General features: G+C 35.3%; 1 protein-coding gene across 7 annotated transcripts in view; it reads right to left on the bottom strand.

The window, feature by feature from the left end:
* Positions 1-14,056, bottom strand: part of NRG1 (neuregulin 1) — a 921,067-nt gene that overhangs the window by 22,912 nt on the left and 884,099 nt on the right. For 4 of the 7 annotated variants that reach the window (XM_089675159.1, XM_089675140.1, XM_089675176.1 and 1 more), the window contains 2 exons: positions 6,036-6,153; positions 2,577-2,635 (listed from right to left, as the gene is read on the bottom strand). In XM_089675159.1, the coding sequence (XP_089531285.1) occupies positions 2,577-2,635; positions 6,036-6,153 (177 nt within the window). Of the gene's footprint in view, positions 1-2,576; positions 2,636-3,036; positions 3,105-6,035; positions 6,154-14,056 lie in introns of all 7 variants that reach the window. The other 3 variants (XM_089675133.1, XM_089675149.1, XM_089675167.1) reach the window with 1 other exon arrangement.

The raw sequence follows: 14,056 nt of genomic DNA, 5'->3' as shown, positions 1-14,056 counted from the left end.
TGTGGCTTAACAAGATAACATGCTGAGAGAACATGCATTGTTTCTTTAAAATTTACACTAGGGAACATTTAATTATTCACCACTACACTTTTCTTTTTTGATCATGGCACAGAGATTAGCAAAGCATTTGCTTAAAACATAGTGAGAAACAAATATCTGCACTGTCTCTAGTAAGCAAAAGACTTTTCTTCATTTTCAAAAATGGCTTCAATGTGATTGGGCTATACAAACATTTCCTTCCTGCAAAAAGATCTTGTTAAGCTTTATTTACCCTAAATATTGGTAGTAATTATATTGTTGCTTAACTTATTTAGGCAAAAGGATGCTACACTTATTTAACATGATTGCAAATGTAAATATTAATATATTGTTAATTATTATTGTATATTAAGATTAAACAAATTATAATTGTTCATTATATATTTGATTTAAAATGAGTTCAGCTTCACTAACTCTCTCTTTTTCCTAGACAGGCATTAATCTGTGCATGCCTCATCAGTTAGCTAGTAAATGCATTGTTGATGTATGTTTTGTAAATGTCAATATTTCTGAAATTTAAAATAAATACTCAGGGAAATGCTAAAGTTATGTAACAGATATTTGGTCCTAAGAATGATTTTATTACTCTAGAATTATTTTTTTTTCTATTATGTACAAATGATAAAATACATCACAAGTGAGGGATATAGGTGAGCGTCAAACTATGTCAGTCTCATTGATCTTCTGTTTAGGTTACAGAGTTGAACACCAAGGGCCAGATGGTGACAGATAATTAGTTGGGAATGTAACTGCTAACAAAGCTAAGCTAATATTATTGATCATCAAATTATATAAATATTATAATGCTGATTTTCAATTAGGATTTAGGTGTAGATTTAGGTTTTTAAATATATTTCTAAATATGCTTAAACAGATTTTCTTTTTCTGGAAAGGAAACATATTGCGCTCAACTATTTAAAATGCTTTAGAAATTACAGGGTGGTATTTTACTGTATGTCCACATAGCTAAACAAGTAAAAATGTAAACTTATGGGACTGTTTAATAAAATGTTTGGCTTTTTTCATCAGTTGTTGCTCTTTTGCAGGGCTACAGTGGCTGAAGGACAAGATTATACTTCCCGATTTGTGTTTGGTGCCTGATTAGCACCAAACACACTTGAAAATCAGTGGTGTGACAGGTAAGAATTAACCTTTTTCTTTTAACGTAGTGACAGAATCACTTTACAAATATTAGATCATGTGGAAATGCCCATGAAATTAAGATCAATTCACAAAGTGTTAACACAAAGATGAAGCTCTCTATTTCAGTCATGTGACTGTAGCTTTTATATCTCATTAGACTGGAACTGTCCAAAAACTGTTCCTTTTTTCAAAATACGTATACTTCTCCTGGTGTGTTAGCTTTGTGAATTGAGCCTATTGGCTGTGTATGACAGTGCTTGTCAGGTTATTATAGTGAAGTGGAAAAAAAGAGAAGAGAGAAAGAAAAAAAACACACAAGTTGTGCATTTTTCTTTGCTGTTAATCATGCTGCATGCAGAAGCGCAAAAATCAGACACTAGATTCTGCCCACAATGAACTGTTAAAATAATAGAATAAGCGACTACTCCTCTTATCTAGTCACATCAAGCTGAAACATGATGTAGTAGAAGTAGGGGTCTGTTACAAACTCTAAGGATGAGCGTGCTAGGGTATGTCCAGTTTGGGCTAGGTTGAACTTTTTTTTGCAGATGTGCCAGCATTTAAGAAAGAAAGGAGCTAAGAAGTGATGTTAGGACATCTTCATCACCTACAGCAGTGTTGCATGATACATGGGAACGTCTGTGGTAATGCTGCTGTCTTAAAGGGCAAACATTATTGGTAGTGATGTGTCTTCAGAAGACTGAATCTACTCAGAAGTAATTAAGTGAATCTTAAAGTAATGATGTATTTGTGATTAGTTTGGAAGTCATGACGTATGTACAAACAGAGCTTAAATTGAGAATTATTTACATGTACTTTGGAAGCTGCAATATATCTAGGAACAGTGCTGAAACTAGTACAGTACAAGTGCCGGAGGAAGATTTGCCTACAAGTGCAGTTAACATGATGCAGTAAGATAAGGAAAGAACTATTAGTTATAGGAGTTTAGCTACTGTAGTTATTAATGTATTTTTTTTTTACTGTCATTTTTAATGATAGAAATAAGAATTGAATTTTGACTGTTTTCCTTAATTTATTCAGCCATGTATAATGAAAAAAGAAAACAAATATAAGTTAGTATTTCTACATGTGGAATCCTGCATCTTATGGTTTTCTTACCTTTGTCAAAGCTACAATCTCTTATAATGATCTGTGCTAACATTACATGCATGCCCATCCACACTGGTGCATCAAAAGGATATCAAGATAACAATAATAATAATATCCATTATTATTATTTTTGTCATGCTACAGGCAGAGCAAACAGTACTGAGCCTAATAGAGAATAACAAATCAAGTACTAGGTGAGATCTGAAGAGAGATTCAGCAACGAGAAAGCAGCACCGATTGAACATGCTCCTATTCAGGCAGAGACAGAAAGGAAGTGGACGTACTGTAGAAGCTGGCCATTACGTAGTTTTGGCAGCGATCACCAGTAAATTCATTTGGACACCTGAGAGGAAAGACAAAAAAAGGTAGAGAAAACAGAGAAAAGAAAAGAGTTGAATATATGCCAGAAAGAAGATCCTTAAGTGTAAACTGATTGTTCTTGGAATGCCACCATCAAAGAGTGTGTCTCAGTTTTTGTACTGGCATGACTTGTAGATTATTTTTTTTTTCACTTACTTCTGAGATCATTTGGAACATGTATATAACGCAAGCATGGATTAAGAATTATATTACACAATGATTGACTGATTTGATTGAATGGTTGATTGAACAAGTCATGTGTGCTACAAAAAAGAAAATCATCTCTGATCAGTGACATCACGAAGCATAAGAGCTAATCATTTTTTTTATTTGTTGCTGCATTTGGGGGATAAAAAAGTCAAATATCAGAGTACTGGGACATACTTTCTGCTCTTATGACTCTCAGAGGATCAGTCGCAGTACATCGTGCTCCCATGAATCCTGGTTTGCACCTAAAGGGTAAAAATGTGATGAGCAAAATAAAATAAAAAAATAAAGGTATCCACCTGAACTTGTATTCCTGTAGGACATGTGAGAGAAACATTCATACTGTCAGCATATCATAGTGATCTCCCGTGCAATCTATAGCTCCAGCTTCAACACAGTTCACGAAGATCATACATCATATACAGTGACAAGATTCAGATAAACATTATGCTTAGTACCAGCACTGTATATGGTACATATTAGTTAATTCCAAGCAGCCACAACACTCATAGTCCTTGATTTACTTAATGAGAACAATGTTCACTTAGCTAAGGCAGGATGTGAGGATGTTAGCACACCAATCATCCAATCACTTGCAAATTAAGATTCTTTCTTTTTATTTCTTGGGTACATGACTAGGTATTTGAAGTGCACACTATTCTACTGAGCTAAGTAAAAAAGCCACAAATTTAGGAAATCACCCATCCAGGGCCACAAAAGAAGTAGGTTTTACATTTTATCCAAAATCAAACAGGGTAGCGTGACCTCTTGATATGTAAGGATGTTTTCACAAAAACTAAACTGCTCTAAATCATACCATTCTAAACACTATGTAAGCTCCAACACAGAAGCTGAATGTGATTTCACAACGTACTCACAGACAATCATGGTTGACCTTGGGCAATACAGAAAAATTGCTTTCAAATCCTACAAAACCCAACCAAGACAGGTTTTTCTTGTTATTTTGGATAGAGTATGGAATGACTGAAACCATTGTTGGATTTTTGTTTTGACCTCTGTGTCCCACTGGAGAAATTTATCTTCACTCCCTGGCCTGCAGACACAACAGAAAAGGAAAGGACTTCTCTCTAAAGTGAGGGAACTCTCCTCTAAAACGTCATCAGAACAGGCGTTCCCATACCTGTTCTGGTGACAAATGAATTTTTCTCGCTTTTCTTCACTTTCAGTCCTGATGACAGTGGACTCCAGTACAAATAGACTAAATCTCAATGGGACACATGAATTCTAATCCTTCCCTATTATATCCAAACAAAAATGTTTCAGCTTTAAATACACGTTAAATATAATGGTGAAATAAAATCCAAGTGAAGTGAAATTTATTTTTGTTCCCATTTCAGCATTTGTTATTCAGGGTCAGTTATTTTCTTAAAACTGCACAAGAAATATGACAATGAGATAAAAACAAAATGTCAAGATATTCTTCCCTCTAAGTAAAGTGCATTTATAAAATATGACTAATGTAGTGTGGTATTGGAATACACTGAATACATGTTATTATCACTTGCATTAACACTTTTGCAGGGTGTTCTAGCTGAAATTCAAAAAATATCACTGCAAACACTGTGAAGGTGAATTGTTTATAAAGATGCGAAAATGGTTGTGCTCTATTCTATGCTCTGGTAATAGCTCCAATCTACTCTGAATGTCGAAGAGTCCACCTTTCTCATATACTGTAAGAACATAATGTAATGTAATTGGAAAAAGTAAAGTCAAGGTTATAATATTGGGAAGCTTCCAGAATACAAGTCTGTAGTGTTATGTTTGTTTGCTTCTGATTTTTACTGTCAGCCAAACTGACTGCATCACTTGATATTACCTTTTTTACAATCAATGCATTTCGTTATTGAATATCATGCAGACTAATGTATTTAAAGCTTTACCAGTATTACATGTTTGACTGCACTGTGCATCAAATAACGTGCAGGGATGTAATAACAGTGTGTTTGCAATGCTGTAATGTGATACAAGTGCAATATTCCATAGCTGTAATATGATAAAAATCTTAAACTCTATAACAGTTAATCAAATTTTAGTTTAACAAAGTCAGATCAGTGAAAGCTAAATTCTGAATGGATGCTGCTGCTTGGATACACTTTTATGCCTTTGTGCCTCATTTTTATACCATAATGTTTGGATCAGCTCCATTTTTTTGTGTGATAGAGGTGCGGTATAATAAAAGAGACCCATTCAGGGAAAGTGACAGCGCTTTATCAAAGGCCCCCTTCCCCCCGAACCCGTTGATATTAATTTTGCCAGTGGTCCTCTACTGCACCTTCTTCTGTAGCAGACGGTAACAAAATCCCAATGTTGGTTTCTGTCAGAGGCTGAATCGAGAGGTGACATGACTTCCTCTCTCAGTGTTTGGGCTTACTGATTGGGATATGTCTGATTGTGATTGTGATACTGATTGTGGGATGTCTCTGGTGAAAGAGCACTGGAAAGGTGAGTATCAGTGTCAAGGGGGGTTGGCTTTGCAAAGATACTGTCATTTTGCCCTGAATGAGCAAAGTGATAGTGCCGCTATGAAAATAACATTTATATTAAAAATAATAACAACAATAAAAAGTATAAAGACCTCTCACAAAATATTAATTCCTGAAAATGTTCTAATACCAAATCTAATATACAATGTACAGTGTATGTGGATTGTATATGCATGGAAAACATTTCTAGTATGCAAATGTGATACTAAACCCACTATATAAAAGGACAACTGCATATTGAACAACAAAAAGAAAATACTGAATACTGAACAACAGACTTGTTCAATCTATACAAAGATAATAGCCAAAGCCATGAAGTAATGTGTTTATGATATATTCTTAACAAATTACATAACGTACTTAAATGTCTAAAAGTACAACTATAACAACTATTATGCTGAGAGGTAATCCAAGCCGTTAGCATTTCATGATCTTTTTGCCATGGTATTTCTGATTATACATAGTGAGCACAATACATTATATGATATTATGATTAGCTGTGATGTCATAAAATGCTGTGGAAACCATAGTTACTATTAAAGAATATACATTCACCTAAATGTCTTGCCAATGGCTTAGTTTAGGTTTCACAAACACAAGTCTTATGGCTGGATACTACTTTGAATAGCAACCCCTTCACAGGACAAAGTCTTATAAGTGAAGATATCTTACTTGCACATGTATTTTGTCGTGCCACTGCTTGTGATTCCCTTGATCACGTAGCATTCGCCTCCATTGACACAATATGTCTTCTCTTTTTCTGAACATTTGGATAAGTGACTTGCTGTTGCTGTAAAGAAAAATAAGAAAATGTTTAATGTAAACTAGTTTAATGTTACATCTAACAGTATAGATTTTATACAATACACTAATACATATATACACAATATGAAATTCAGTCACAAAAAATAACTAGTATTATGACAGATGAAAACGTGATACTAGAAAACAGTATGTCTAATTTAAATTTATCATACTGGCACATGTCCTATAATCTATAGTGGACAATATGGGGTTGATTTACTAAAGGCAATTAGACTGTGCACTTTGCAAAGCACAACTGCACTCTGCAAGAGCAGTTGCTCCAGAGCTTAGTAAATGAGGTAAAGCTTCCCTTTGCCAAGAATGCCTAATCACATACAAGGAAAATAAAAAAACAGCATTTTTTCTTGCACATGATTGGTTGATGGAAGTCAGCAGAGCTTCTGCTCTTTAATTAAACTCTGGATCAACTGCACTTGCAGAGTGCAAGGGCACTTTGCAAGTGCACAGTCTAATTGCCTTTAGTAAATCAACCCCTATGTTGTAAGATGTCACTTTGGGTGAATACTAAAATGCAACGTTTGATACTCTCAAATTATCAAATGCACTATGGTCTCTGTTTTTGACACAGAGAATAGCTGCGATTCAGAGGATTGCAGCTACTCTCTGGTCATAAACAGCTTATGATACTCAGGAGATCAGCGAGGAGCGATGTCAGCCCTTCTGTGTTCTCCCTCCAGATTCTCCAGCCCAGAGCTGGAGAATTGGAGGAACCGCTAACTAAGCAGCGATAATTTACCTCTGCTTAGTAAACTGATCTCTTACTGTAATCTCGTGAGATTATAGTAAAAGCAGCTGTTTTCCAGCGTTTGTAGACCGTTTTCCAGCGTTTGTAGATCATTCTCCCTTCGTTCGGAGAACTGATCTACACTGCTTCATAAAAGGCATTCACAGGAGAACTGTGTTCTCCGAGAATGCTGGAGAACTGAGCAGCGATCATTTACCGCTGGTTCATAAACGGACACCTATATTAGAGAGCTGGAATCCACCCACCCCCCACCATAACTTCAAACAGCCTACACAGGAAGTAGTAGAAATAATATTGAATATATACTATATGTAACAGCGAATACAAACATCTGAACTAAAATTTGCACAATAAATACAATACGCTTTAATTACCAAATATGGTAATAGTTGTCATGGATTTTTATTATTATTTTGATAATAATTGATGTTCACATTCATCAAAAGTCCTAGTTCACAGCTGTAATATAGTATTCCTAATTCTGGTTTGCGTAAAATCTTTTTGATGATATTTTTGTTGTTTAGAATTAGAGACAAGTTCCAAGTATGTAATGCCAAACAAATGTAAACAATCTGAGTCACATGTAAACTGGTTTAATAGGACCCAGGCTAGTTGGACTTCCGATATCACAAGAGCTTAGCCTTGACTATTATTGCCCTTTTGAAAAAAAAACAGCTAGATCAAGAGCGGATTGCTTACTATTTTCAAAGCAGTGATTATTGGAGTCCCTAGCTAGAGCTAGAAAGTGAGCTATGATGGACTACAGTTACCCTCAATTGCCATGGATGAGAACACATTGTGGTTGTCACACAAAACTGTGATATCCATATAACATGTGGAATGTTCCTCTGCTTTGACCTGACACATGTTTATACTGTCAAACAGCATTTGATAAGAAAGTAATGGAATGTTATCTTTTAGATCTTATATTTTGACAATCCCCAAGCAGAAAAGTAGAAATCCCATCCGCTGTGTTAACTATGTTGTCTCTTACATCAGAACCCCAGTGATCAATTTGTATTGGCATAATATAACTCGGAGAAGCAAATGTTAGATAAATATATGATACGTTATTATAGAAATAATTTATTGGTAAATATAGACATTTAACAAGGTGTAATAAATTGTCAGTCTTGTAACAGATGTGTGTGCATTCTTTTCTACCAGAATGCAGGACATGCCATGTTCTCCTGGAACCTATTTTAAAAGCAACCCCCATGCAAAAATGCAAATTCCAGGACCAAAAAGGACAAAGACGGCTGATCATAATTTGTTTTTCATAATATAAAAAAACAAACTATTCACAGATTGCTTCTTTATAAATATCATGTTAGAGCTAAGGTTGGAATTAAAAGGCAGTGGTATTATAACCACAGTACTTAAAAAAGTACACCTTTAACCACTGCAGAAATATACTTGTTTAAATTTTTAAAAGAAGTCAAATAACTCGTGATGTGTTGGCATAGGATGGAAAGATGTTTTATTTTATTTAACAAGTTGTGGACACCAAGCAGACTATATTCCCAAAAAACATTTAATGAAGTACGCAGGGTGTGTATAGTATATATACTATATACAGGTATAGTATTCTCTGTCCATCTGCCATTTCCTTTGCCCTTTGGCTATTCCCAGCTGTCAAAGTGACCGCTGTGAGTTGCTGTGTAAATGCAGCATCTTTAATAGCTGCTGCTGTAAAAAATGGACTTTATAACACAGTGTTTATAAACACTGTCCAGACGCAAGAGAGAGAGTTACAAAGTAACATGATTAGTTTTGCGTCTACTCTGTTTCATCCATTTACAGATAGGTGGGTCAAGCTATGATCTACATATGATGTCAGTTAAAGCAACCTGACAAGTTACAAAATGTTTTTCTTTTTTAAATACAATTTGTTCCTGTATAATCCCTTACTAACCCTTAGTTATGTTATTTCAAACTTTATGTCTGTCATAAATAATTTGGTTTGTATTAAAATTATAATTTTAGTGTAATTTTAAGTGGGACAAATCATAAAATAAGGTTTATACTTTTTTTTCAACAAAAACACATTTTTTTTAAGCCAACATGATCAAAATGGTAGAAAGAGGGTATTTTTCAGGGTTTTTTTATGGATTTCTTAAAAAATCATATTTTTTATTTTTAATTTAAAGTTCATTAGTTGATTTTCCTTTACAATGTTTATGATGTCTTCACAGTACATGTCCAAGGACAACAGACAATACAAAGGAGGACAAAGGAAAGGGTCTCTGCTTAAATATTTTGTTTTATCATACTGCAAAGGAATTTAGCCCATATTAAAATACAACTAAAGACTCCAGAATGACAATCTAAACAAGTACCAAAGCAAGTTACTATATGATTCACAAGACCCAAGAAGTAAACAAATAAATTTCCTTTACCTTCTCTGACTCAGCCAAACCTTATTTGTGTCTCACACTTTCTCCCTTCCAAATTTCTGGGACAGCTGTCAATCCAGAAATCAGTGGGCAGGACTAGGTGTGGCCAGCTGCTGACTGACCAGCTACAGGCTTGTCAACCAGCAGTGACAATGCAAACAATTTTTTATACCACTTTCGTACCTACTAAGAGTGTCAACACTGCTCTGAATTCAAGAACAGTGCAGCATCATTGCCACACCATCAAAGGGTACTACATTAGGTGGTAATCACTGGCAGGATCAACAGGTATTTGTGGAACTTTGCTTGGGGACTAAGGAAAAACAGTAAGTGCAGATGCACTTATAATTAAGTACTACAACACATGTTTTTTTAATTGAAAGCCATAGTTCTACTTTAAATTTTCCTATGTATTAACATACATTATTACAAACATAAAACTCTATAAGATCATAAATTAAATAAATAAAAAATATTTTGTACATTAACGAAGTGGAAATCTCTATATATAAAGCAAAACCAAAAGATTAAGTTGCTGGGTAAGGAAAAAGTATTAAGGCTATGTAGTGTATATGGTGAATGACATCCAATTTACTTTATTCAAATAAGTTCCCAGCAAAACTGGTGCCCATAAGAAGAGCAGCTGTGATCAAGTATTTTGCCGGATACTCTATGTGACTTCACAAAGACAAATTAAATCGGCTCAGGGAACAGGACACTTTCGTTCCATGGCAATTTTCAACAAACGGCCATCACTAATTATGATGTGGAAAAACATAACTGATCCATGAAAAATGTTCTAATTCTCAAATCTCTGATGACAACATAATGCTGTTTTCTCTAATTCAAAACATGCTAGCAACTAAAAAAAATTTAGCATAAAAAATCCTGCCACACAAAGTTGGTGAATATAGAAGCACAGTTGGCTAGAGCACACTTTTCATAAATAATGACATGTTGCTACCATAAGCATTAGAAAACATGCAGTTATTGAGAACAGCATCTAGAAATGAATCTTATTCTTGATCCTTTTCACTGTCATGTTAAATAATCTATGAAATCACAATGACTGGGACCTTGACCACAACATACTATACTGTGGCCTATGAGAGTTAACTCAACTAAACCTTAGATTGTACTCCCCTTGAGGGTTAGGGACTGATGTGAATGTACAATATATATGTGTAAAGAGCTGTGTAAATTGACGTCGCTATCTAAGTACCTGATATAAATAAATAAATAAACTAGGCATGGGAAAATCATGGCAATTCCATGCAAATAAGGTCCTGCAACTAGAATTAATTGAACAAAAATAAAGGAAAGTAAAAGGGATGTGAATACAAGACCACAACCATGGTACGTCCTTGGTTGACTGTCAATTAATCTGAAAACATTGTGCTATAAGGGTAGCCATAAATGGCCAATTCAATGCCCGATACACTGTTTCAGTGGCCATTGTTCTTTACCTGAATTTTACCTGAAGTAAAGCGGACCATAACTGTATAGTTACTCCCCCTCCCTCTCCTACCTTATTGTTTTCTAAAGGACTATATATAACACATCTACTCTTCTTTCCTAGATGAGACTTTGTCACCGCCTCTGGCCATAGGTCTCAGATCCTGAGAAAGCACTGCGGCACGTGTTTTGCATGGGTTTTGCCACACACACACTCAAAAACCACTAATAAGAGAAGCTGAATACTATCCCTCTCTTTACACATGTGCAGCATTTCCTTGGCAAGCACACACATGTGCTGATGGGCTCTGCCAGGACCCAATGGCCAGGCAGAACCAGTGCAGGCATCATAATGGCAGCGCCTGGGGGAGCAGAGACACTTAAGGAGGTGGCCGGAAGATCCACTTTTAGTTTGCTAACGCACTACGTATTACAAATACTTGACTTTTTTTTAACCAAAATAGTTATGTTTATTTAATCATATGTTACATCTTAGTGCAGTCCCTTCCTATCTATTTGCAATCCAGTGATGGCTGCATGTATCCTAGTAGATCATCTTGCGTAATGTGTGTTGCAGTGGCCACTTGTAGTCTCTTTCAGAAGCCCATATGACAGGGTGACAAAACAGGACAACTGAGATAAAGAGACAGTCTACAACAGGAAGTGCCTGACCAAGGACACCCATGGCAGGATAGCCAAATATTGTATTAATGAGAGCTGCAGATTTAAAAATATTAAAAATACTTTTGAATTACATTCATATGTTAAAACTTATATGAGATTTCTATGATGATGTTTACATCTACTCTAGGTTCATAGAGTGTGTTGCATGAACAACAATTCTCAGTCCTACAGACAGAAGATTGGCTTAATCCTAATTCTCTTTCAAACTATCTATTCAAATTCAACATTTCAATAAATAATGTTAGAACGCATGCATTGCAGTTTTAAGAAAAGACTTTAAATAAAATTCACAAATGAAGAGTCATAAGAAAATGCTGTTTGCATTTACTCTTCTTCTTCCCCTCAAAGAATGAGCACAGCACAAGCCTCAGATAACCTATCTGCAGGACAAACACTGAGCAGATAATATTGGACAATGTATTTCCTGGAAGCACGTCCAAGAGGGAGAAAACACAGATTGAAAGGGACTTTATTGTATTTAGAGATAATAGCATACCAGATATTTCAAAGTGTGTTTTCTTGGTAAAATAACATGCAGGATAATATACGTACGATAGCATATAAGGTTAAACGTATAAAAAAACCTACCTGAAGCAGCTCTAAACATCATTTTTCTAAAAGAATATTCTTGAGCCATAGCATAGGCATACTAAGAAGCATTGGGTTTGCCCAATGCATTGGGTTTTGTTTAGCAGTGGCTATAGGCCATACTGGAGGAAGGATATCATCTTATGGCTGTATCACTTTTAGTGCATCTTTATGAATTTTATTTTATTTTAGAAGGTAACTAAAGCACACAAGTTCCATAATAGAGGATCTAAAAAAATTTTTTAAGAAGTCACATGGCTGAGAAGCATCCATACAGATGGTCAAAAATGTTTTGAGATCTGGATGCAATTAAAATAACCAGTTTAATATCTGGTAGTCTCCATTTCCCCCAGCTTTCAACCCTTCTCTGACTGTCTCTGAGTATGGATCTCTCTCAGTCTTTTTTATCACCACAAGTGGACATTTTCTCTTCTTGTCAAAATAAGAAACGATTGGAGCCCCTGCTAACTGGAACACAGAGAAAACAAAAATGCCGTTTTAGCAGACCGGAAAAGGAGAGAAGGGTTGGAATGTCTAAAAATGTTTCCATTGGCGTCTGTGCCATTTTTTTGCTGGTGACAACCACTCTCCATATACCATGCACAGGCACAGTATATTAATGAAAATCTCCATAATTGGGTCACAGACAGAAATAGAAACCTGCCAACAATTTGAACCCTTTTAGTCTATTTTAGTAAAAACATATAATTCAATTATGCCTTAAGGTAAGTTTTTTTTTTTTTGTAGGAAGAACCATGCATCAAGACCTCAACTGATTTTGCTTATTGAGATATATATATATTAATTTTAATTATGTGAACATTTGTAAGTGAATAATAATTTCACTACTACTCTTTTGCTTTTAATATTATTTTCTTGAGAAGTAAATATAGGACACACAAATGAAGTGAATACATTTTAATGTTACACAGAAAAACTAACCTGCACAGGTGCAACTCAAGTTCAAACCATAGGATGTAAAAAACAAAGACATACAGCTACAATATTTCAAGTCTGGATGGACAGGTTTGACATCTGCTTTAACCGGTGACTTCTGTGAGTACAGATTAGCCAAATCATTATCACAGGATTTCCTGAGCAAATTCTACCGCTCAGGCCAGTCACTATGCAAATACACACTGTTATCACAAAGACTGAGGCATTCTTTGGCAGGTTCAGCTTGGCAGGTATGAATGAGCTTTACAAGAATATATTTCAGAATGGGGAGCTGCATAATTTCCTGACATGTGACTGATTAGGTAATGTGATGTTTAAGATTTCAAGTTTCCAAGAAAAAAAGTTTTCAGAACAATTACTGATTAAACAGCTGCTGATTTGATAGCTACATGAAACCTCCCCACCTCTCCCACTCCAAAGGCCATGTCACAATGTTTATCTCAACACTGGTAAAAACTTACCAGTGTAAGAATTGCTAAGAGACCATCCCAATGGAAGGACTCTCTAAGTTAACTAGAGTTGCCCATGTGACTTCAGGCGTAGTTTATTTGCAATGGCTATTTAAAGTTGAACTCGAGTGATATTAAAAGGATGTAAGTGGATGCCCATATATGCCAGTCTTTGTTGGCAACCTAGTCCCTTATAATATCTCTGTTGGTATTTATTGTCTTTGACAAACTATTTTTCTTGTAGAGATAACTGTTCTAGATAGAAGAAGAGCCCCGTGTAAACCAGGGGACACCGGAAAGAGACCACCAGTTTAAGCCACCTGATCAACGCTTCAGGAATTCCAGGAATGATCCAGAATGTTTTCATCTAAACTTTCTGAAATAGGTATGCATGCATACAATTGCAACACACATTTGACAGATGTGGTCACCATACACTCAAAGGTATCATTACAAAAATATCACAATATATAAAAACTACACCTGGAGGAATTTCTTGGGCTAAAACTACCAATAAAAATACCTGTACTCTGTACACTTTCAAAGTTCAGATAATTTTTTGATCTAACAGTAAAGTTCAGGATTACCTTGTGA

The sequence above is a fragment of the Staurois parvus genome, unplaced genomic scaffold (genome assembly GCF_062004578.1).
Source record: "Staurois parvus isolate SC_StPar_1 unplaced genomic scaffold, SC_StPar_1.0 ptg000013l, whole genome shotgun sequence".
NCBI classification, from domain to species: domain Eukaryota; kingdom Metazoa; phylum Chordata; class Amphibia; order Anura; family Ranidae; genus Staurois; species Staurois parvus.
The sequence above is the reverse complement of the archived record's forward strand: the minus strand, read 5'-3'. Positions and strand labels throughout refer to the sequence as shown.